At 44.9% G+C, this 23,856-nt stretch overlaps 1 protein-coding gene across 1 annotated transcript; it reads left to right on the top strand.

The window, feature by feature from the left end:
* Nucleotides 1–273: 273 nt before the first annotated feature.
* On the top strand, nucleotides 274–22,200 carry CTPS1 (CTP synthase 1). The gene is made up of 19 exons (XM_069803424.1): nucleotides 274–428; nucleotides 819–992; nucleotides 1,449–1,619; nucleotides 2,393–2,493; nucleotides 3,693–3,809; nucleotides 5,276–5,359; nucleotides 5,605–5,685; nucleotides 7,414–7,565; nucleotides 10,391–10,523; nucleotides 11,954–12,042; nucleotides 12,938–13,032; nucleotides 13,559–13,621; nucleotides 14,507–14,550; nucleotides 15,500–15,596; nucleotides 15,867–15,922; nucleotides 16,007–16,103; nucleotides 16,357–16,501; nucleotides 18,831–18,921; nucleotides 20,464–22,200. The coding sequence occupies exons 2-18, from the start codon at nucleotides 827–829 to the stop codon at nucleotides 18,913–18,915; spliced, it is 1,776 nt and encodes a 591-aa protein (XP_069659525.1). The 5' UTR covers nucleotides 274–428; nucleotides 819–826; the 3' UTR covers nucleotides 18,916–18,921; nucleotides 20,464–22,200.
* Nucleotides 22,201–23,856: the final 1,656 nt, after the last annotated feature.

Here is a 23,856-nt window from a genome sequence, read left to right as displayed (position 1 = left end):
CACCCCGCGGCGCTGGAGCCCCCCCCCGGCCCTCGGGGATCGACAGGGTGACAGGCCCCAGCGGCTGGACGGGAGACCTGCCAACTCCGGCACCCGCTGGCACCGAACCCCTCCCGCTGCCGGCACAGAGCCCGCCGCCCGCTGAGGCGCTGGGGGCGGGGAGGGGCGCGCGGAGGGCGGGGCGGGGCGGGGGGCGGCCGTTACCAGGGCCGCGCCCCGCCCCGCCCCGTCCGCTCTGCAGCGCGGTAGCCTCTCCTCTTCCCCCTACTGCGCAGGCGCCGAGGGAGAGCTGCGCCTGCGCTCCGCCGCGCGCCGGCCTCATGCGCTTCCCCGCCGAGCCGGCCGGCAGCAGCGCGGCGCGCGCTCCGTCCCTCACCCCGCCCGCCACGCACCCTCCGCGCGCCGCCCCGGGGGCCCGGCGGGCACAGGTGAGGGGCGGGGGGCGGCAGCGGACGGGACCGTGTGGGCAGGCGCGGGGTGGAGGGCGGGTGGGACCACGCGGACCCCCGCGGAGGGGGGCGACACAGGGGTGGCGGGCGCTGATGGGTCAGCGGGGGCCGCGACTCCGGCGGGAACTTCTGGCGGGGGCGAGCGGCCCTCACCGACAGGCGGGAATGGCGGGAGGGGGCCGCGGACAGGTGGGGGAACTCGGGGGGTCGCTGACAGGGAGGGAATGGCGGGGGCTGGTCGCTGACAGGGGGGAATGGAGGTTTGGTGGCTGTCAGGAATGGCGGGGGCCCGGGGCTCCTCCAGGCAGCGGGTCTGTCCCCGCCTGCCCCGGGGAGAGCCATCGCTGAGGCGGTGTCGGTGTCGGGCAGCGAGGCAGATGAAGTACATCCTGGTCACGGGTGGGGTGATCTCGGGCATCGGCAAGGGGATCATCGCCAGCAGCATCGGCACCATTCTCAAGTCCTGCGGGCTGCATGTCACCTCCATCAAGATCGACCCCTACATCAACATTGACGCTGGCACCTTCTCCCCATACGAGCACGGTGAGTGGCCTCGCGGGGCCGGGGCCGAGCTGTCAGCAGGCAGCCGGCCCTGAGCGGGGCACCGGGGTCTTCCAGGTGGGTCCTGGGGCTGGCTTTGCCTGGAAGGAACCATCTCCTTTGCATGGTGGAAGAGGTTGCATCTGGTCCTGTGTGTCGGACCTGCAGGCTGAGCCTGTCAGCAGCTCCGGACTGACTGGTCGGGCTGATCGTGCCACTAGCAAACAGCAGGGATGAGCTCTCTGGTCTTTTATCATTGCTTCCTGGTCAAGGGATTCAGTCCTCTTTGTTATATAAGGCTTTTAGTTTTGTTAGCCACTCCTGAACTTGCTGCAGCAATCAAAGAAGGTGTTTCCTTACATTGAATTCATTCAGCTGTCACAGGCAATACCACCAAATTGCTTATGTGGACCATTTCACCTTGACATGTGCGCTTGTGCCTTTTTCTGTGTGCTACAGGGGAGGTGTTTGTGCTAGATGATGGAGGGGAAGTGGACCTAGACCTTGGTAACTATGAGCGCTTCCTCGATATTCGACTCACCAAAGACAACAATCTGACTACTGGGAAGATCTACCAATATGTCATCAACAAGGAGAGGAAGGGAGACTATCTTGGCAAAACTGTCCAAGGTGACGTGAAGCTTCACTTCTGATGCTTAGTAATATGTTCTGTATTTCTGTCCTGGTTGGATGCTTCTGCATTTGTTAGATGCTGTCCTTGTGATTTTTTTTTTTTTTTTTTTTTTAAAGAGGGGAAGTAGAAGACGCACCAGTGCAGGTGTAGTGGTGCGTGCCACACTGAATCAGGTTACCTGTAAGCCTCTCAAAACTTTGCAGTGCACAGCAATATATGGCCTATTGTTTGGACTGTATGCTGGACTTGGGTCTGACTGTCTAATGTAGCCAATAGTAAATGCAAACAGACTTCAGACTAATATACCTGTGGATTATTTGTTAGCTGGTTAAAATGGTTATTGCTTTTGATAGCTGTCACATTATTAGAAAACCCAGAGGCTCTTTGAGGATCAGATCAGTCCCTTCCCTTTCTGAGCATCCTCCACAGCTGGTTTGGATAAGGACTTTTACAGACAGTTTAAAACAGAGTAACTCGCTCTGCTTAGAGCAAAGGACTGTTTGTACTTGAATCTTGCAGCTTAAAGGAAACATTGCTTACATGTGTTTAAATTGAGGCAGGATTACATTTCCTGCCAAGACGCTTCTCTTGAAAATCACAGCCAAGAATAATCACTTCAAAAATAAATACTTCTTTAAAGTCACAAATCAGTGCTGAAGTGATATGGGAAGCACTGGCTAGTTATTTTCAATAATTTGCTCTGTAATTAGTTAGAGGGAAAAAAGTGCATGGGTTGTGGCTTTAACCCTTGCCTGGTTTTCTTTTTCAGTTGTTCCTCACATCACAGATGCTATACAAGAATGGGTAATGAGGCAGGCACGAATTCCTGTAGATGAAGATGGCATTGAACCCCAAGTTTGTGTGATTGAGGTTTGTAGCTCTTAAAAAAACCAAAACCTACAGTTTTGCTTCTTGTATGGAGTAAACTGAACTATATTTGGCTTAGTAAAATTTTTTTACAGTAGTGTTCAACTTTGCATGTTATTGAGTTGGTTAAAAATCCCCCTTGTTAGCATCGCTTATTCAGTCTAATCTTTTGAATGCTCTGTGTCTGAATCTGCATGTAGAAGGACTGAGGTCTTGGACAGTTATATTTTTGAGATGCTTTGCTCTCTAGTGTAATGTGAATTAGTCTGTAGAATTAATTTTAGCTCTTATAACTTTATATGCCAAAGTTGATGAGTTAATCACGCTGTGCCCATTTCTCCCTTGGTGGATAGAGGGAGGGTAGGTAAATCCCCTGGAAACAGTTGTCTAACCTCCTTAGCAGTAAAGGAAGCCTTGCAGTGACTAGTTCAAGCATAGACCTAGAAAAGGGAATGGCACAAGTTAGTGGTGACAAACCAAATGCAGTTTCCTGTGCATCGTATGGGACATCCTGCTGCCAGAGGAGACAGAGTAGGGTAAAGGCTCTGAGACTGCTGAGTTGGCTGGTGGGGTATGCTAATAGAGGAGAGAGGGAGCTTGTCAGAGTGCCCGGGTCATGGTGACATAGGACTATCCCTGCAGCTTGAGTGCCAATTTCTGTTCCAGGATTTACAAGCCTGGATTCTGAAGTACCTAGGAGGCACTATCTGACAACACACAGGAGGCTGTCAGTGCTCCAACGAATGCCTAGTCTCTGTTCCTGCCTGTGTCCAAAACTACTCTATATCGTTATTAAAACTTAACAGAAATTTTGCTTCTCGGTTCCACCTAATGTTCATAAATGATAATTTTAACATCTAAATCTTTTCCCTGAAGAGAGAATAGAGGTAAAGCTAATGTCCCTGGAGAGGTGCTGCCCATATGAGAAGCTGTTTTTCTTGTGGCTTTTTTGATTTTGGGGGAAATCATGAAGGTAAAATAATAGTTGGGGTAGATTGGAGGCTGTAGAAGTAGTACATACAACTGGTGAATCCTGGTGCTTTTCATATTGGGTGTTGATGCTCCTTTAGGGAATCAGAGGGAGGTGGTGGGGAGATGTTTTAGTGTTCTTTTATGTATGTTTTAGTATGCTTTAGTGTACAAATTCAGTAGGTGATGTTTTGGTACTAACTTTAATTCTAAATGTCTTTTGTCTTTTTTAGCTTGGTGGGACAGTAGGCGATATTGAAAGCATGCCTTTTATTGAAGCTTTCCGCCAGTTCCAGTTCAAAGCCAAAAGAGAGAATTTTTGTAACATTCATGTCAGTCTAGTTCCCCAGGTAAGGACCCAAAATGTTTTGGTGGTCAGAGGCTTCCCGAATCCGACACTTGCTTCCTAAATATGTGCTTCTGAAATGCTATACCTATAGGCACTGTTATATTTGTATTTCTATATATAGAAACTTCTGGAAGACATGCAGAGAATATATGGTTATGTATTTAGAAAGGTTCGCAAGAAGCGAACAGAAACTTTTCAAAGTGTGTAAATGTGTAATAAATAGTTGGGAGTTGCAGCAAATGCAATTTTGCATCTTTAACTGCTGTTTTTCTCTATGGAATTATCTCCTAGCTTTTGCAGGTAAATTTGCTTTCTAGGGCTGAAAACTTCCAGTTTGCTTTTATTTGCATAGCCTTTCATTTCTGCAAAGCTAATATAAAAGTCAGTGAAATAGCCAGACTTCACAGCCATTTAGACTTATTAATAAGATCATATTCCAAGCTTTCCTGGAGTTCTTTAATATTTGTTGCTCTGTGCTTTTTTTTTTTTTTTCCTTTTTTCCCCATGCAGATTTACATTAGCTGTAGTTCATGAAATAGGTCAGGTTACTTTTGTAATTTCAAAATATGATACTGTGTTTTGAAACATAATCTGGTTTGCCCCCCCCCCCCGCCCTGCGTCAATATTTTTAGTGTGTGTTTTGATCTTTAACAGTAATTTCATAGACTCTCACATCTGATGCTATGTAAGCCATAACAATCTTGAGTGGCAGTTGCCCTTGGTTCAGAGATTCAACTAAGAAAATGTATTATGAAGCAGTGCTATGATAAGAATCAGTTAATTAGGAATCACAAAGAAAAACAAAATATCCTTATGTGCCAAGTAGATGGGGTGAACTCCAGTTAATATCAAAAGCATGTGAAGGTGTTTTATGCCATATAATGCATGATATAACCTCATCTGTATTATCTGCTCTGGTTTTGGAGACAATTTATGGTATTAACCAAACAAAAAAAATCTCTACTGCAGGAGTCACTACTGAAAAAAGTCTTCCATGGTTATGTTAACAACAGCAGAGAGTGTTCCTCGTCTTGAAACTGGATTTAGCAGAGCAGCTTGATAGTTACTGGAGCGCAGATCAATCTTCGTTCTCTTCTCCTCTCTCTCTCTCTTCCTTTCCCCTTCTGTCCAGGCTAGGTGATTTACAGAGAAAAAATTAGAAATATGAAATACTAGGTATTTGGAGGGAGCAGTAGATAAAATCCTTAGGTTCTCTGCTCTCTCCGTCCCTACTATAACGCATACCTACTCACTGTACAAACTTGAACTCTGCTTTCTGCCAGTTGCTTTCAGTCTTGGAGATTAAAATGATACTGTACAGGGGTATTAAACTTCATGTGAATTGTCTAAGAACTGGGTCAAAGTTTTTACAAGATGGATTGGGGTGGAGAGTCCCAATTAGCCTGACAAATCACTGCTACATATCATCACAATTTGATATGCTAATTTCTGCTCTTCTCTGACCAGCCAAGCTCTACAGGCGAGCAGAAGACTAAACCCACCCAAAACAGTGTTCGTGAACTCAGAGGTCTTGGTCTCTCACCAGATCTGGTAAGGTTTGCTGCATGGCTTTGAATTTAAAAATGCAGTACTGGCATATTGCAACAACATCCTAGACTAAATAATGCTTAGGTTGAGAGCTCTTGTGTATTGGTAGTAAACAAGTAAGAGTAACTGAGTTGGGTTTTTTTCCCAAGCCGTGGAGACTGCAGAAGGGCAGCTTTTTAGAGGTTTATTATATGAATGTCTGAGTACTTCCGTTTTGCTTCACAACCTTGATGTTGCTGTTTTGTTAGATTGTTTGCAGGTGCTCCACTCCATTGGATACCTCAGTAAAAGAAAAGATTTCCATGTTCTGTCATGTTGAACCAGAACAGGTAAAGATTGCTGTCTGCACTTCTTTGCAATAAATATTCTAGCTGTTTGTCAAATGCTGAGTGGAGTTTTATCCGAGTGTAGTGTTTTTGTGTTCTAGCTGCGTCTTTTGTTAGCTGCATAATTCATTTGCTGCTTTGTCTTACCTATGTTCCTTACACATGTAACGGCTGTAAAAATAGTCCTTTTTATGCCAGCACCCAAGTTTTCTTCCAAGGTAGTTAGCATAGGCTTACAGAATTCTATGGAATCCAAGGTATTTTCTGAATAGCTGGTTTTGACCTTAGTTATCCTTCCACATTCCTTCTGTGAATACAGAAGAATGAGATTTTCCAGTATTGAGATGCCAAAGAGTATTTGCCCCAAATTAGGTTTAGAGGATACACGAATGTATTTTGTACACTGCTCTTTTCATGGTATTATTCTTCCGCTTGAGATTTCGTGGGGAGAGATTGCACAGAAAAGTTGAAATGGTATTTGAGAGAAGCATTGCTTCACTTGAATGTTGCATGAAATGCAAAAATTCCATGTTAGCATGATTCTTTTTATACTGAGACTACTCTGCATAGCATAGTCTGAGGTAGACCTTGGAAAATAATCAAATGGTCTGTAGGTTAAATATTAGCATCTTCCAGTCCAGCTGGAGCTTGAAAAATTTCGTCTTTTTGTGAAAGACTGAGTATCACTTTGCAATTCCAGTCTCTGTCAAGTAATTTTTATTAATTTTCTGTACAGCAAGATCAAACTGAGTCTTGCAGTTTCAAGTATTACATTCAGAATTAGCTGGCAATAATATTGATGTGTTAGCAGTATGATACCTACCTCTTGTTGGCCAGGAGTTGAAAGTAAGTTGGCTCTTGTCGGTCCCTTTCCGGGAAGTTTAGTGCAATTTTACATGGTTGTTTCTCTGACTGCAATTGTAGTTGAATTGAGAAGTAAGTGCTATTGACTATAAAGGAGGAAAATTTGCAGCCTAAGGGGTTTACTGGTGCAGTGTTGAACTCTGCTTTCAATTTGAGTCTGGAGAAATGATGATTTAAAAATAGTTGTGCCAGTATATTTTTGATCCTTAAAGTACAGTCTCATTCTTGACAGATAAGTGACAGTTGTCCAGAGCCATCTTTCCTTTTCTGAGGAAGCCCATTTCAGTGAACTAGAACTGTTGATGTGGATATTCCTCATTGACCTAAGAATTCTTTGCTCATAGTTGTTTAATCTGAAGTTTGATGAAGGACACCCTGTAAAATTTATTGCTATATTTAGATCGCAGATTTCCCTGGGTTTTAATTAAACTGGGAGCCCTGGTTAAGAGCAACAATGGTGGGAAACGGGGAAGCTGGGCCTGTGAGCGGTTTAGCTGTAGTTTCAATTAAGATTGCCAGGAAGGCTGTATCATAGGAGAAGTCTCTTTGAAGTGTTCTTTGAACTTTGCTGTGTGCTCACATAACTTGCATAGCAGCTGACCTTCTTACTGCTAGGTTATCATGTTACAGCCCTTCCCAAGGAGTTCCAGTGAGCAGTGATACCTGGGAAGTGTTGAAGGGTGACCTTTTCAAGCATGTGGAAACTAGTAGTAAGCTATTCATATGTTGTTCAACAGATACTATTTCCTGGAAGTTTAGGTGGTCATATGATTGTCTGCTAGAGACAGAAGCTCTCTGAATATCTGTCTTCAAATAATTGCCCAGGCACTTAGATCTGTTTTAATGACATTCATTTTGTATGAACAGGTCATCTGTGTTCATGATGTCTCTTCTATCTATCGGGTTCCTCTGTTGTTAGAGGAGCAGGGAGTTGTTGACTACTTCAGACACAGGCTTGACCTTCCCATTGAGAGGCAGCCCAGGAGGATGCTCATGAAGTGGAAGGAAATGGCTGACAGGTGAGCTGCACCACTGGGCGTAGTTTGAGTTAAGGGTCCAGATTAGTTTCTCTTCTTGGTCGTTGGTTATTAGGTGATGAGTGTTACTTCATGTTCCTCAAGTGTTCTTACGTGCTCAAATTTCCACCCCCCCCCACACCCCCCCCCCCGCCCCCGCCAATGTATTTTCTTCCTAGGTGTTTAACTGTTTGAAAAAAAAAATTCTTCAAAATGAGAATCATAGAATCACAGAATGGTTTGGTTTGGAAGGGACCTTTAACAGTCATCTAGTCCAACCCCCCTGCCATGAGGAGGGACATCTTCAACTAGATCAGGTTGCTCAGAGCCCTGTCCAACCTGCCCTTGAATGTTTCCAGGGATGGGGCATCGACCACCTCTCTGGGCAACCTGTGCCAGTGTTTCACCACCCTCATTGTGAAAGATCTCTTCCTTATATCTAGTCTAAATCTACTCTTTTTTAGTTTAAAACCATTACCCCTTGTCCTATCGCTACAGGCCCTACTAAAAAGTCTGTCTCCATCTTTCTTATAAGCCCCCTTTAAGTATTGAAAGGCCTCAAGAAGGTCTCCCCGGAGCCTTCTCTTCTCCAGGGCTCAACAACCCCAACTCTCTCAGCCTTTCTTCACAAAATCCCGTAAGATAATGTTACTGAGTTCCATATCTTGTGTTGGTAGTTTACTGTCTATGTCAAAATCAGTTTGAAGTAATTAAAACGTGGACAGCTCTGCCCTCCCTTTTTATACAAAAAACCCCAGTGACATTACAAAGTGTTGAAATCCTTTTGTAGGTATATGTAGGAGTCATCAGGAGTGTCGATAAAAACATACCTTTTGAGTATGCTTTCAAGCAAGTGAAACGACTGTTTGGTAACTGTTCTGAGACTCCTAGGACACAGTGATTTTTTTTTTTTTTTTTTTTTATTGTGGGGAATAGACTCCATGTTCATGGGGAAATAGTGAATTGAGTCTTCTCAGTCAGCATTCTGGCCCTTTCTGAAGCCGTAAGTATGTTTGTCCTTTGTCCTGGTTTTGGCTGGGATAGAGTTAACTTTCTAGTAGCTGGTATAGTGTTAGTTTTGGATTCAGTATGAGAAGAATGTTGATAACACTGATGTTTTCAGTTGTTTCTAAGTAATGCTTAGTCTAAAGTCAAGGATTTTTCAGCTTTTCATGCCCAGCCAGCAAGAAGGCTGGAGGGGCACAAGAAGCTGGGAGGGGACACAGCCACAGCAGCTGACCCAGACTGGGGGAAATTGGCCCTGGGGAGGTGTGGATTACTGCTCAGGAGCTAACTGGGCATCTGTCAGCGAGTGGTGAGCAATTGCATTGTGCATCACTTGTTTTGTATATTCCAAGTCTTTTATTATTGTTAATATTATAATTATTATTTTCTTCCTTTCTGTTCTATTAAACTCTTCTTATCTCAACCCTCGAGTTTTAGGGTTTTTTTCCGATTCTCTCCCCTATGCCACTGGGTGGGGGGGAAGTGAGTGAGCGGCTGTGTGGTGCTTAGCTGCTGGTTGGGGTTAAACCACGACATCCTTATACGAAATTAATTTTCAAGATCTAGGTATTTTCCTTTATATGCCGGACACAAGCCACCACTGTCAATAACATTTTCTTTGGATGGGGAAAGCCCTCCGTAACCATCTTGGTTGAAGGTACTTAGCAATTCTGAAATAAACTTCAACAATGTCTTAGCTGTAGCCAAGAATGCTGTGTAAATCCCGTGCTGCCAGGTGCTGAGGATTGAAAGTGTAGGCAGTACAGCCTTAGGACTCTAGAAGTCTGTGCTGGTTTTGGCTGGGATAGAGTTAATTTTCTTCATAGTAGCTAGTGCGGGGCTATGTTTTGGATTTGTGCTGAAAACAGTGTTGATTATATAGAGAGATACTTTCATTACTGCTGAGCAGTGCTTACACAGAGTGAAGGCCTTTTCTGCTTCTTACCCCACCCCACCAGCAAGTAGGCTGGGAGGGCACAAGAAGTCAGGAGGGACACAGCCGGGACAGCTGACCCCAACTGACCCAAGGGATATTCCATAGCATATGACATCATGCTCAGTATATAAAGCTGGGGGAAGAAGAAGGAAGGGGGGGGGGGGGACATTTGGAGTGATGGTGTTTGTCTTCCCAAGTAACTGTTATGCGTGATGGAGCCCTGCTTTCCTGGAGATGGCTGAATACCTGCCTGCAGATGGGCAGGTGAATGAATTCCTTGTTTTGCTTTGCTTGGGTGTGTGGCTTTTGCTTTACCAATTAAACTGTCTTTATCTCAACCCATGGGTTTTCTCACTTTTATCCTTCTGATTCTCTCCCCCATCTCACTGTGAGGGGAGGTGAGTGAGCGGCTGTGTTGTGCTTAGTTGCTGGCTGGGGTTAAACCACGACAAAAGTCTTTTCTAGCTGTTGAAGTGAACTCAGTCAGAAGCAGCGTGGGAAGATGCTGTACAGTATAAACATATGCAGAGTTGTGCCTTGATCCTCTCTTCTAATAGTTTACTGCAGACTTTGAATCTAATACAGCTTCCTGAAAAGACAGTTTGGTTCTACACAAAATGGCTTTTCAGCATAATGAGAGATGAGTTAATGTATACATGACTTTCTGCAACTGTTTGTCACTTTTTTTTTCTTCTTTCTTTTAATCTTGCTTTGATGTTTTTAAGTCATAATTACTATAAAAGGTCATCTCTTCCAAAGTCATCATCTTTCTAGTTGGATGGACTTTCAAGAGCCCGACTGTTGATGTTACTTGAAAAGCTGAATAGAATGTAATTCTTGCCCCCATTTTCCTGTGAAATAACCGTTGTGTTTTGATTTTATGTAGGTATGACCGTCTCCTTGAAACATGTTCCATTGCGCTTGTTGGCAAATACACCAAGTTTTCAGATTCCTACGCATCAGTCATTAAAGCACTGGAGCATTCTGCACTGGCTATCAACCACAAACTTGACATTAAGGTAGGGGTGTGTGTGTGTGTGTTAAAATTTCTCCTCCATACTCCTTCCATATACAGTGCTACCCATCTTAATTAAGTTTTTCACAAACCCATAGACAGTAAGGGGGAGTTGATTCAGCCAGTGAACTTTAAAATTGTCCTTGGATTACAGCATGAAAACATCTGTTGTCAGGCATAAAAAGGCTTCAAAGGAAACCAGCCTTTCATCCTGTAAGATATACAATGTGTCCATATAACTGATGGGAACTCTTCAGTGCTCAGTGTTGCGTCCTGAACTGTGATAGAGTGGTAGATGTATTTGAGGAGGGCACTGTTTGCTTTAATTTCTCTGACAGTTGTTGAAAGTGATCCTTTTTTTAGGGTTGTTGCTGTTAGCCTTGTGGTACTCACAGGTTTTATGATGCTTCTGCCTCATGCTGGTTTGGCTGCACAGGTGCTTCTAAGGGTATTGGTTGTAGCTATATGCTCTGAAGAGGTGGAATATGTATCTGTTGTCAGAAATTTTACTTTCATTTAAATATACTTTTTTAACTGTCCAGCCATTTCATGATGCCAGAGAGTCATGGCAATAGGTGCTTGCTTTATAACAGCACTGTTCTATGTTTGGGTTACTTTTCAACTTACAAAATCAGTAGAGGAGAAAAGAAGAAAAACAAGTAAGACTGGTGAAGGGTAAACCCTGCTCATGCTTCCATGGGTACTTCCTGACACAGCTGTATTTGTATAGTTCAGAAGGGGAATGGGTTCTGTGAGCCCCATGCATGGAGATCTTATGTTGGGTTAAAAGAACTGTTTAGCAGTATTCCAACCTTAAAAAAACCCCAAAGAACAAAAATGGTTGTTCAAAAGGGTTAGCAGACTGCCAGAACATTCAGAAGTTCAGAGATACTGGAATGCTGGAGATGAGAAACTGGAAAATTTGCAGGTTTTTTCCATATATATGGAGCATTGGTCATAACATCCTTTAATTACAACAGCCTGTGTTTCACCATATCCTATTTTGTTCTTCAGTCCCTCTTGAAGATTAAATGATGTATATTTGAAGAGGTAGTGATTCAATTTTTTCCTGCTGTGTGGTTGTTTCTGCCTGCATAGCTGTGCATTCCCATCTTGCTGTGCTCCATTAAGGCTTCACATTTAATGAGTCTAGGTCTCATGGACTTCATGTATGTCACAGTAGAGCTGCAGAGAGGGGAAGACAGAAAAAACATGGTGTCTCTTTGTGCATCAGTAGTAGGATGGTGGGGGAAAGCAGTTTTGCTGACTAGCAGACAGGAAATCAGCCCAGAAAAAACATAAGCAAGTATCCAGTAGGAAACAATTCTAGAGCTATGCAGGAAGAATGATGACATCTTAATTTAATGAGAATTAAGGAGACCCTGTATGCTCTTGTGGCAGTATTTCATCATCCTTTTTTGGATTTCTTCCCAGTATATTGACTCTGCTGACTTGGAGCCAGATACTCTGCAGGAAGAACCTGTCCGATACCATGAAGCTTGGCAGAAGCTGTGTGGTGCTGAGTAAGACCAATACTTGCTATTTCTTTGGAGCATGTCTAATAAACTTGCTGCTATTGACAGTTTTGGAATTAAGAGCCTCACTGGAGATTATTTTCTTAGGCACTGTACCGGCACACTCTGACATTGCACCAAATACCTCTCAGTGAAATTTAGGATAAGATGTAAAATGGAAAATTGTTAAATAAGTGAGGGAGTTTGTGAAAGGCAGCATAGGGGAGATGATCATGCAGATGAGGATGTGCACAGGTTTAGTGGGGAAATAGGGTGAAAGGAAATGAGGGGAAAGGATAGGTGCTGGCAAAGGCTATTAAAGCCAGAGAGAGAGGACAGAAGATGTAAATGTGGTATAAAGTTCTTTAGGAAGAAAGTGTGAGAACGGACAAAGTGTTAGGATGCAGAAGAATGCTACGAGTTAGCCCAGAAAACAAGAACAAGTAGGGCTTTGGGTGCTACCAGGAGAACAAAGAACCTCCTGCAGAATCTGGTGTCCTTGTGCCTGTGGTTAAGACAACTTGATACTGCAGCCAGCAGCTTCCGCAGCATGAGCCTGACTGGATGATATGTTTGCAAACATGTTTGGCGCAGAGCATGCGAGTCGTGCAACATGAACCATTCCAGTATTGTAACCTGCATTGTATTTGAGATTTCTTGGAAAGGTAAAATTTGCATTTCTAAAATGTTTCCCTGAAAATTCTGTGACATTTTATATGATGGCTCATGTGAAGTCATATGGAAACCGTGCTGCAGACAGGCTTTGCCACACAGGGCACTTTAAAGCCCTTTTCAGGAGCAAGGTATTGCAAGTCCAAGATTTTACAGGAGAGGGGTGGTATGTGGTTGGGGGGAACTACGCTGGTGAGCCCCATGTGAATAGAATCTTTTCATCCTCATACAGCGGAGTTCTGGTTCCTGGTGGATTTGGTGTTCGAGGGACAGAAGGCAAAATTCAAGCTATTTCCTGGGCAAGAAAACAGAAAAAACCCTTCTTAGGTGAGAAACATGTTTCATCCATAAGAAGAAGGACATTGAATAACAGCCTAACTGGTCTGCAGCAAGAGCTTTACTGATTTTCATTAGTATCTAGAATGTACAATTCTGAAGATAATTGGCGGAGGAAGGCCAACCGGGTAATACAGCCATCATCTGTAGTTAGCTCTGAAGTGCTTGGAGTTGGCTGGGATGTGATGACAAGGAATCTCTATAACGAGGGGGTAGGAGTCTCCAAGGAAGTTTCAAAGGAGGCTGTGGTGATCTTGGCACAAAGAAGTATGTGACTGCATTTAAACAAAATGAGAGACTGGAAATGTGTGAGCAGTGGATAGGGAAGGGAGCAGTGGAGTAAAACTTGTCAGAGCTACTTGGTACAGAGTGAGCAGACCCCTAAATCCAAGTCAAAGGTCTCTCATCCACGTTTTCCTCTGACTCACGTCTGCTCTGTGAAGGTGTGTGTGCTTTGCAATATGGGCTCAGCGGTCCTTGTCTTGACTTGATCTGTGTTCTGCTTTGCCTTCTGCAGGAGTTTGTTTGGGAATGCAGTTAGCAGTTGTGGAATTTGCACGCAGTGTTCTTGGTTGGCAAGGTAATTGCATAAAAGCCTTCCTGGGTTTTCGTCATTTCTTTGATTGCTTGAGTAATACCTGTAATTTTTTTAATACCTGTAACTTTTAATTTTTCATTGCTAGGTAGATTTAAAATTTTTTTATAGGCCTGTAAAATTCCCCATCTCCTTTGCTAATTCAAAGGAAAAAGAACAGTTTCCGTATCCTGTTCAGATAAAAATCAATGGAGTAAGGCATGCTTATGACAGAAAACTTTCTGTTGCTTAGAGTGAGGTTCAGCTCCTGAATAAAACACCTCAGTGGAGTTGTGCTTGTGTATGCTGGACATCCTAAATTCCCATTGTAGCCAGTGGGAATGAAGACCAAAAAGCAATTCAGCTGACCAGGCAGTTGCACCTACTGCACCAAGTTGAATTGCTTTCTGGGCTCCACTGCTTGGATTGACGAAGTCCCTCTTGTCAAAACTCCCTTTACAGAGTGCTAAATTTAGTTTCTCAGCCTGATTCTGAGTCTCACTAGTAGTGAAGATAGGGGAAAATGTGTTTCTCAGAGTACTTCTGCTCCCTTCTTGCTCCCTGGCTTTATTTAAAATATTCTAAGCTGTTCAGTATGTGCTTTTCCTGAATGACCCTTGCTTTCATCACTGATAGCACTAAACTGGTTGCCCTAAGATTGTAACCTCCAGGCAGTCTCAGAAATTCATGTCAAACAGTGCTGACAGAGTCTGTTTCTGTTGTCTGGAGCTGAGCTGGCGGCTCTGTGCAGGTGAATGGCTCAGCACAGTTAAGGTTGCCACTTGCCAGAAGTGTGGGGATGAGCCACAGCTGTACATGGGGGAGGTCCTGTACATGCATGTCACAGTGTGAGGGACTTCGTGTTTCTAATTGATGAACATTACATTGCAGATGCTAACTCGACAGAATTTGACCCCAGAACTGCTCATCCAGTGGTGAGTTTATGATGACTTGCTTGTAATACCCTTTCTGTGCTAGACTTCTCTGCACATACCTGTTGGTACAGTTAAGAGCTTGGATTATTATTTCTTATGGCTTTTAAGTCTGTCTTCTGTCATTTACTAATCTGAAAAAATGTCTTTGCCTAGTTAACTGTATGGCAGTTGCTGCTTCATAGAAGATTGCAGTGCTTATTATAGGTGAAACACTGATTTTTTTATTTTATTTTTATTTTTAATTGCACTTTTTCATAAAACAAGGTGTTTTCTAGGAGGTAAAAGGTTCTTAAAGGGCAGTTTGAAAGCTAACTGATTTCACAGGTAAATGTTAAAGATTTGGTGATATCCAGATTCCACTGCATAACTGTTTAATTATGATCTCAGAAATTAACATAGACAGACATAAATTCCTTGGAACATTTGTGGACAGATTTCTGAACCTGCCTTTCTAAGACTGCAGGCTCTACGTGCCTTGTCCAGGGTCCACCATAATGATTTGCTTCTGCTATAATTTAAAATACTACTGAAAAGGAAGAAGTTTTCAAAAAAACCAGCGTATGAAGTTATTTATCAAAGTATAAGGGATTCTGATTTGGGGGTTTTGTTTCTGTAAATTTGTTTGTTTTTTTTTAACATTTGGTTCAGTAAATAGCACAGTATTTATTAGTGCATGTGATCTGTGTAGGCTTTGACTGAGACCATTTCCTATGCTAAAGGTTCCTGAAAAGCTGCAAACCTTCTGTATGTTCTGCACAGCCTTTACTAGGATAACTCAGCTAACTAATCTAGTTCTGTTGGTCTACCTTGTCAAGACAATGTTGCTTGGGTTAGTTTGCCTGTTTTCTGTACGGATGTTGTTTTTTTCCCCCTCATTAATGTTTCAGAGTGTGCCTGGGACTGTTATCCCTCCCTCAGTCTCACCTTCCTCTCTGAATGCTTTTTGCAGGTCATAGACATGCCAGAACATAATCCCGGGCAAATGGGTGGGACCATGAGGCTTGGCAAGAGACGGACGCTCTTCCAAACCAAGAATTCAGTCATGAGTAAGGCATTTCTTACCTCTTTTGGAAGTGTTTCCTAGGAATGATGTGCATGTGTGGTGGGCATTGGGAAGTGAGACCTGGGAGTGTTAAAGCATCCTTGAATGGTGGGTGTTTACAGATTTTGTTCTGGTAGTGAAATGGAGATCAATGAATTTGGTCCCTTCTAGAAGTGGCAGATTCTGGTGATGCTGTTCATATGAACTTGTTAAAACTTGGCATTGTGTGAACTGTTCAGCATTTGCTCTAAGAAATGTCTTCCTTTTGGTGCAGGGAAGCTATACGGAGATCATGATTTCTTGGAAGAGAGACATAGACACAGATTTGAGGTAAAATTGCTGTTGTAGGTATTGAGCTTTTCTGTATAATCCAAACACAAGACATCATGGGTTTTCTTGCTTCTGGTCTTCTAGGTCAATCCAGAATTGAAGAAGTGTTTCGAAGAGCAAGGTTTGAAGTTTGTAGGCCAGGATGAGGAGGGAGAGCGAATGGAAGTAGTTGAGTTGGAAGGTAGGTACTTAAGCAGTTAGTTTGTGGGTGGTGGTATTTACAAGGGAAAATGTTTGGAGGGTAATCGAGCAGGTTTTTGTGCGGGACACTAAAAGAAGAATCCCATGTGCCTGTCCATTTAGGGACAAAAGGCAGAAAAGAAATGACACTTCTTCCCCATCATCAGGGCTTCAGTGTGATCAGCACTTTTAACTGCAGTTCAGCCACAGGCTTAAGTGACTTGACATTAATATTTTCTGTTTCTTTCTCTTAGACCATCCTTTCTTCGTTGGTGTTCAGTACCACCCTGAATTCCTCTCTAGACCAATTAAGCCATCTCCCCCATACTTCGGCCTCCTCCTGGCATCTGCAGGAAGACTCACACATTATCTACAAAAGGGCTGCAGGCTCTCACCCAGGTAGGTTGAAGGAAGACACCAGTCAGACCTTTCACAGGGCAGTGCTTCTTCCTACAGGATAAACCAGAGAATCCTCTTGGCACAAAGTTACTGTGTGGTAACTAGGGGGTATTTGCAACACCTCTTCTTTCCACTCTTTCTTTGAAACCTCTTGTCTTGCATTTTAAGATTGACTGTAGTGCCATAGAGCTGTCCCACAGTGAGGTCCTGACTTCAGGGAGAGTAACTCTGTAGTCTTGTGTTTGGGGAAACTGCAGCTGGGCCTGCTCTTTTAGATGACTGGAGACCTCATGGGGTTTTCCCAATGTTCCTAGGTACAGGTTGGTCCTTAAGAAACTTGTTCCTGTTGCTGGTTTAAAGAATGGGCCCTGGTGGTAGCAGCTTCATTTTTTTTTTCTGCTGACTTAAGCTGTCTTTTTTCTCAGTTTGCAAAGCAACTAATGTTTTGGGTAGACTTAATGGTGCATTTACTTTCTTCTGCTACTCCCTAATGCCTTGCAGTTCTGCTCAGCAGTTGTGGCAATGTGCAACAAATAAACGTCACTTTGGTAGTGACCCATTTTCGTCCTTATGGAGGAGAACACAGAGGATTTGCTTGTGTAGCTGGAGTGCTAACATGCACTAAACAAAAAAACCCAAACTAAATGCAAAAGAGAAATAGCGCTGAATGTATTAAACTAAAGCAATGCAAAAAGGAAAGTATTGGCCTTTCTGGGTTGAGCTGCAATGCAGCTGCACCACAGGAATTCCTGAGTCAGTGTCTGGAGAATGGCTGTCAGTTGTGCTCTGACTGATCTGCTCTGAAGAGAGTTTCTCTGTGAAGGTGCCTCATTTCCATGCTTCCAAGGGTTGAGGGATATTTTAATTTCCTGCTTTTGCACATTTGAGTTTGAATTTACTTCTCACAGCAGAGGAGCTGAAGTTTCCTCTGTACTGCAGCATCCTAAGTTAGTTTTATCTGCTTTTGGAGTCCTTTGTGATTGTGGTCACAAACTGTTTCATGGTTAGCATATTACCTAAAAATATTGGTGACAGTTATAGCCCAGCCTGTACTCCCCATTATTCCTGTGCTTTTGTAACTCTTATCAAGTTTTCAGGTAAGTCTCGATCATTGCACTTTAATGAGGTTTGCATGTGACGACGAACTTGGGGGAACAGACTATACACTTGAGGATGAGGCCGCTATTCCAAGGGACCTGGGCTGGAGGAGTGGGCCAACAGGAACCTGATGAAGCTTAACAAGGACAAATGTAGAGTCCTGCGCCTAGGAACCCCTTGCAGTCACACAGGCTGGGGACTGAGCAGCTGGGCAGCAGCTCTGCTGACGAGGTCTTGGCGAACAGCAAACTGAACATGAACCAGCAGCGTGTGCTGGCAGCAAAGGAAGGACGAACAGCATCCTGGGCTGTATGAGTAAAAGCACAGCCAGTAGATGGAGAGAAATGATTATGTCTCTTCACTTGGCATTTGTTAGACCACATCTAGAATATTCTGTGCAGTTTGGGGTTGCCCAGTAAAAGTAAAACATTGATAAATTGGAGAGAGGTTAGTGGAGGGCTACTGAGAAGGCCAGGAGGTTGGAGTACTTGCCCAGTGAGTAGAGGGCAAAGGAGCTGGGCTTGTTCAGCCTGGAGGAGGGAAGACTTTATGGGGCACCTAGGAGCAGCCTGCCAACACCTACAAAAATTTTATCAAGAAGATGAAAACAGGATCTTTACAGAAGTGCATGGTGGGAGGATGAGAGACAATGGACATAAATGGAAATAAGAGGTCCGACTGGTTATAAGGAAAATCTTTTTCACCATTAGATCAGTTGTGCATGGGTGCAAGTTGCCCAGAAAGGCTGCACAGTCTCCATCCTTGGAGAATTTCAGCATGTGACTGGATAAAGCCCTGAGCAGCTGTGTCTGATCTGATAGCTGTCCCTGTGGTGTAACTTTCCTGAGGTCCCTTCCGATCTGAATTATTTTGTGATTCTGAAAAAGCTGTTTAATGGATTAAAGGCAATCAGCTGTTACTGGGAAGCTGAAATAGAATGGCTTATGGGTGGTTAACCAGTCTCCTATTTCCTGTTTAATGAATTTCATGTAGAATAACTTTGCTTTATAAAATACCTATTACATGTATAATGATTTTAATGCACAAACCTTAAAATTGATGATGACTCAGCCCTATTTCCAAAGGGACAGCTACACTAGGAATTTTGTGTGCTCTGCTTTTCAACCTCAGCTTAGCAGTACTTACTACCAAACCCCACTAACTGCTGATGCAAATCTAGGTCTATAAAGGACTTGTGCTCCATAAAACAAAATCTTTCTGAATTCTGCAGAGACACCTACAGTGACAGAAGTGGCAGCAGCTCGCCTGACTTGGAGATAACAGAGCTGAAGTTTCCATCAGTAAATCATGACTGATTCCTGGTAACTTCTAATGACCTCAACCGCCTTTACTTACGGAAAAAATTCCATGCTCAGTCTTTCCTCCTGGCTTCTGAATGTTTCATATCGGTAGAAAACTAGCACACCATGAGAAGTGCTGGTGCTCACACACATGTTCTAGCTATGCTGTGGGGTGCATAATGCCTCATGTCTCTGTAACAGATGTGGGTGGGTATTTCCTTAGCAAATTGACACATATTAAAGTATAAAAATACATGTAGGAGTTTGAGATTAAATTCAAATAAAGAAACAAAGCACAAATACAGCACACATTCCTGAAAATGGAGGCAAAGCTGAGCAAGGGGTTACTGGATTTAGAAAGTTTAGTATTTTGGGAGCAATCTCTCACCTTTGCTAAAGAACTTTTTTGAAATTGCCATTCTCCCCCATCTCTTGAGACAGCAAGTTTCTCTGTCAAACCAGTGCGCTTGAGCTCTGAATTGTAATAGCTGCTGCAGATGTTAGGTGGATGCGAAAATGAGATGTATATAATCCAGTCTGGGGGGGCGGGCACTAAAACTTAGCATTCAGACTTCACCAGCAAAAAAAGGTAGACTTAATTTTTAAATGAGTTCTCCCTTTGTGCGGTAGGTGATCGTGGATGTAACATTTTTTTTCCCCACTGCTCTAGCTGGTTTCATGTGGTGGTTTTGGAGGAGTTAAGCAGCATTTGTGCACACTCATGTCAAGTGAGAGCAGGGGTTCATTGCTGAATGCCAGGGGACCAAGGATGTCCAACTCTTCCCTCCTCCCCCTTTCCTTCATATAACAGATGCTTCCAAAGTTAACTGCAGAGTGAAAACGAGGGTTAGCCTGAGTCTAGCACAGAATTACTTCCCCATCCATGGTCATGGGACTGGGCCTTTGTGGTGCTGAAGATAGCTGACATTGCTTGGTGTTGGGTTGTTCCAATCTGGCACAGTAGCAAACTAAAAAGCTGAAGAATCCTCTCTGTAAATTTTTATCCTCCTGAAGATATTTTGAACCTTTGGCTTGCTGACAGTATCCAGTGTGCTCCCTAATGTGACCCGTCTGGGTGCTGCATCGATACCCGACTGCTTGGAGGCCATCCCCAAATGAAGAAATTGTAGGGAAAATGACATTGCATGTGTGGCGTGTCCCCTGTCCGGCTGACTGGCCTGCTGGTACACGTCTCAGCTTGACTCTCTCTTAATAGCTGTATCATAATGAAGCTTTTCCTTTGGTACCAGCCATGGGCAGTGCTGGGAAGTTAATTCTTAGCTTAACAGTGCTCACTCCCTACAATTTATTTAAATGTTGACTTCAAGAAGGAGCTCGCTTTCTTAGGGGTGTAATACAGTGGTCTTAATGTTGCTATAGTGCCCCTCTAAAACTAATAGACATCTCTTGTCCTGGGAGGAAGAGTGTTGTCAGGTCCCATGCGTTAACGTTTGTCTGGGGTGACGTACATAAGACTTGGACTTCAGTGTGCTGGGCAGTTCCAGCCTGTTGCTCTTCGCTGTCAGTAATTTCCTGCTCCTTTTTTTTCTCTCTTTTCTCCAGATGTGTCTTCGCTGAAGAGAAGAGTCTTCATTAGATTTTCCAGGCATTCTTATAGCAATAGCTTGAACACTGTCAGCTTTGGGCTTTCTTAAGTTATGGTTTTATAATTTTTGTTATGAAATCATGTCCCTTTTATTTCCTCAACTCTTCTGTCCTTGGTTTATCTTCTGCGTAGATTGCTTATTTCCGGAGGAGAGCTCATCACAGCACATGCACCTCTAGACTTTCTTCAGTTAGCACCATCTTGGAGATAAAAAGCAAATTTGGGTATGGGATTTGATGTGTTGGGGAGAATCCAGCTACACACTTCCTTCCTAATGCATGGTAACGCTGGCATGAGTTTATATCTTGGACACTGACAGTTCAGTTGCTTTCTCCAGCCTTTCTGCTCCCTCAGCAGTCTTTGTTACTAGTGAAATTGTGTGGATGAGACTAGATTTTGGGGGCTTGCTCAGTTCTTTGAGCTGTGCTGTGCTGCGCTGCAGAGGATGGGTCTGTTCAGCTTTATGCAGTCTTTTTTTGGGGGGGGGGGAGATATTTTGTTCTCTTTGTTTTTTTTTTTTTTTCACAAGTATTTAAAAACATTTGGCACTGGTGATCTTGCTGCATTCATTGCCGGCAATGAACTTTTAACCAGGAAAATCTTCCTGGAATAGAGTTAATCTGGAACATGATCAGCTCTAACTGTGATAACGTCACTCTGCAGGGATGCAATTAACTTGGGTTGTGTGGGGAAAAAAAAAAAAGAAGGAAAAAAAAAAATCACAACTGTCAGGAAAGCCCATTGTTGCCTGAAACGAGGCGTAACTGTTAGCCCTTCCTATGCCAGTGTTTGCTGGTGCTGCTTCTTGGGCTGGGAACTTTCAACTCCTTGCATCAAGGGGGAGGTACAGAAAAGAAAGTGAACTACTTTCAGATGCTGCCTTTAACAGCTCCCGTGCGATTTGCCTTGGACTGAACAGTTCATGGTGCTTTTTTTCGTTGATTGGAAGTGGAGCCTTCCGTTGCCTTTTTTTTATACAGCGGAGCCGCGTGTCCCGCACTCGATGCAATACAGAAGTGCTGTTTTCTGAGGGAGTGGCTTTGCCATTTGCCTGCAGTGTTACTCGGTTCAGTTTGTAGATGCGTGCTGTCCTGCGATGACGAGCTCAGCTTTGCAGTTCTGGGGTGGGAAATGCACTTGTTCCCCACCCACCCTCCCCCCCCCCCCCCAGCCTCCTGCTGCAGTGTAAGCAACAGAGTTTTTGGTCTTTGGTAATTTAGAAGAAAGGAAGAAAGTGTCTCAGTTGTCTGAAGTGTCATATGTTCAGATCTCTTCATTAAAGTTTGGAGAAAGCTGAACGTCTTGAGCCTGGCTGAGTACTAACTCCTGTGTTGTCTGATGCCAAACTTGAATAAACACTGTCCTGTCTCTTAAGTGATTTTTTCCACAGCCCCTCTTGCTTTGTTCCTCAGTTATTTTAAACACACGCTGTAAAGCTGCTTTTAGCCTGGAAAGCTTTGAGCATTCTTCGTGTGTGCACGAAGTTCTGCAAAAATGAGCAACTGAGTCGTGATGCTCTCTGTACTGAACAAACACCAGCCATGAAATGGCTGGTCCTCCAGCAGTGTGAGACCATTCCTTATCTGTAGCACAACTTTGTTTTCTTTCTTCTGAAATGTTTTTGTTTTGGCCCAAACTGTGCAACTGAGTCGGTTATTAAATGCTTATTTGTAATAAAATGAGTAACTAGCCAAGAGCTTGCTATATTACTTCCATAGCTCAGAGGGAGGAAAAGGACTAAAGTATAATACTGTCTAATTTTGAATCAAACCATTGTAAGCTAGAAAAAGTTTGTTAGCTGCACTTCAGTGGGTTTTAGACATGTATTTCCAAAGTCTGGCTGAAATTACGAGGCTTCCCCCCAGCACTGGAGAAAAATCTGGGGAACCTGGACTGAGCCTACAGCCTCTGCAGGGTAGAAAAATGAGTTTTTAATTGATTTATGCTGCAAGCTGCCTGTTGGGTGGTTTGCTGCCTCTTCCTCCACAGCGGGGAGGGCTGCATGCCTGGTGCCCACTGAGGGCTGGCGGGAACACGGGGATGGCCAGAGCCGCATGGGGCCTCGGCTGCAGGTGAAATCACCAGCTTCCCCCGGCCCAAAGCTGCCCTGGGGACAAGTGTCCCGGGGCTGCCCTCGTCTGGGTGCAGGGCCCGGGGCACCCTGCGGGTGCTGACCGCTGCCCTGGGGTCTGGCGGGGAGCAGGGAAGCACTTTCTCCCCTCACTCCTCATCTCGCTTCGCGCCAGCCGAGCACGGTGGCCAAGCGCAGTGGCCGGGCTCTCCCTGCCCTCCCCCAGCTGTGTGCTGCCTGCAGCCTGCAGGGACCTGGGTGCTCCACTCCCGCGAGGGACGGCCGTGTGTTTTCCTCAGTCGCTGTTAATTATCACGGTCATCAAGAGTTGTGGCCGCTCCCTGGGAGCTGCTCGGTGGGGAGGAGGGCTTGGCTCCCCCCGGGGACAAACGCTGCAGCCATCCCTGGGCACCGGGTGCCAGCCCACCTCTCTCCTCTTGCCCTAAGGGAGGACGTGGCTGTCTCCACAGCCCGACTCGTGGCCGTGTTGGTAAAGCCCCCCCCCGAGCTGGGCTCCTGGCTCCTGCTGTGGTGGGACAGGGAGGAGGCAGCCCCCTGCTGTCCTGTATGCCCTGGCAGGGCTGGGGCAGGTGCCCCAGGGTGGCAGCTGTTCTCCGCTTTGACGCCCACCCTTAGCTGCTGCATTCTACCTCCTGGGCTGGGGCCGCAACAGAAAGGAGCATTTAAAAGAAGGATGATGCAGTGAAATTTTACAAATAAAATGGGCCTCCTTGGGGCTCGGCCTGGGGGTGTGGGAGTGTGGTCGCTGTGAGACCTGGCTCAGGCACCACCGTGCCTCAACAGCTCAGCCCCTTCCAGCCCAAAAGGGGGAGGGATGCAGCTGCCACCCAGGCTCTGCGGCGCTGGGGGCAGAGACACCCTCACTCCCGCAGCTGCCGTGGGAGGAGATGCTGGCTGTGGGGGGCAGGGCTGGCATGGCGGAGCCCCAGGTCCCCATCAGCCGGGGCTGGGAGCACCACACGGCGGACAAGTGGTCCAAGGGGCAGGTTTGGGCCAGAGACACCTGAACAGAGGTCGTGCGGTGCCCAGCATGCCTCAAGGCAGCAGAGCCAAGGCTGCAGGAGAGACCTGGGGTGCTTCTCCCACCGCACATGGTGCTGGACCTCCAGGACTAGCCAAGACCTCTTCTCCCCAGCAGCACCCACCTCACTGCCCTCCCTGGGGCCGGGTGCCTCTCACCTGCCTTCTCCAACCACCAGCATCTTCACCACCAGCCCCTGAGCAGATGTCACAAGGTGCTCCAGGTGCATCTCGAGCC

This window comes from Haliaeetus albicilla, chromosome 16 (assembly GCF_947461875.1).
Source record: "Haliaeetus albicilla chromosome 16, bHalAlb1.1, whole genome shotgun sequence".
Taxonomy (NCBI): domain Eukaryota; kingdom Metazoa; phylum Chordata; class Aves; order Accipitriformes; family Accipitridae; genus Haliaeetus; species Haliaeetus albicilla.
The sequence above is the reverse complement of the archived record's forward strand: the minus strand, read 5'-3'. Positions and strand labels throughout refer to the sequence as shown.

Coding starts and splice junctions, on each gene's coding strand:
- CTPS1 (XM_069803424.1), top strand. CDS start 827: ATGAAGTACATCCTGGTCACGGGTGGGGTGATCTCGGGCATCGGCAAG. Junction 5,686..7,413: donor GTCATGTTGAACCAGAACAG/GTAAAGATTGCT, acceptor TTGTATGAACAG/GTCATCTGTGTTCATGATGT. Junction 10,524..11,953: donor ACCACAAACTTGACATTAAG/GTAGGGGTGTGT, acceptor ATTTCTTCCCAG/TATATTGACTCTGCTGACTT.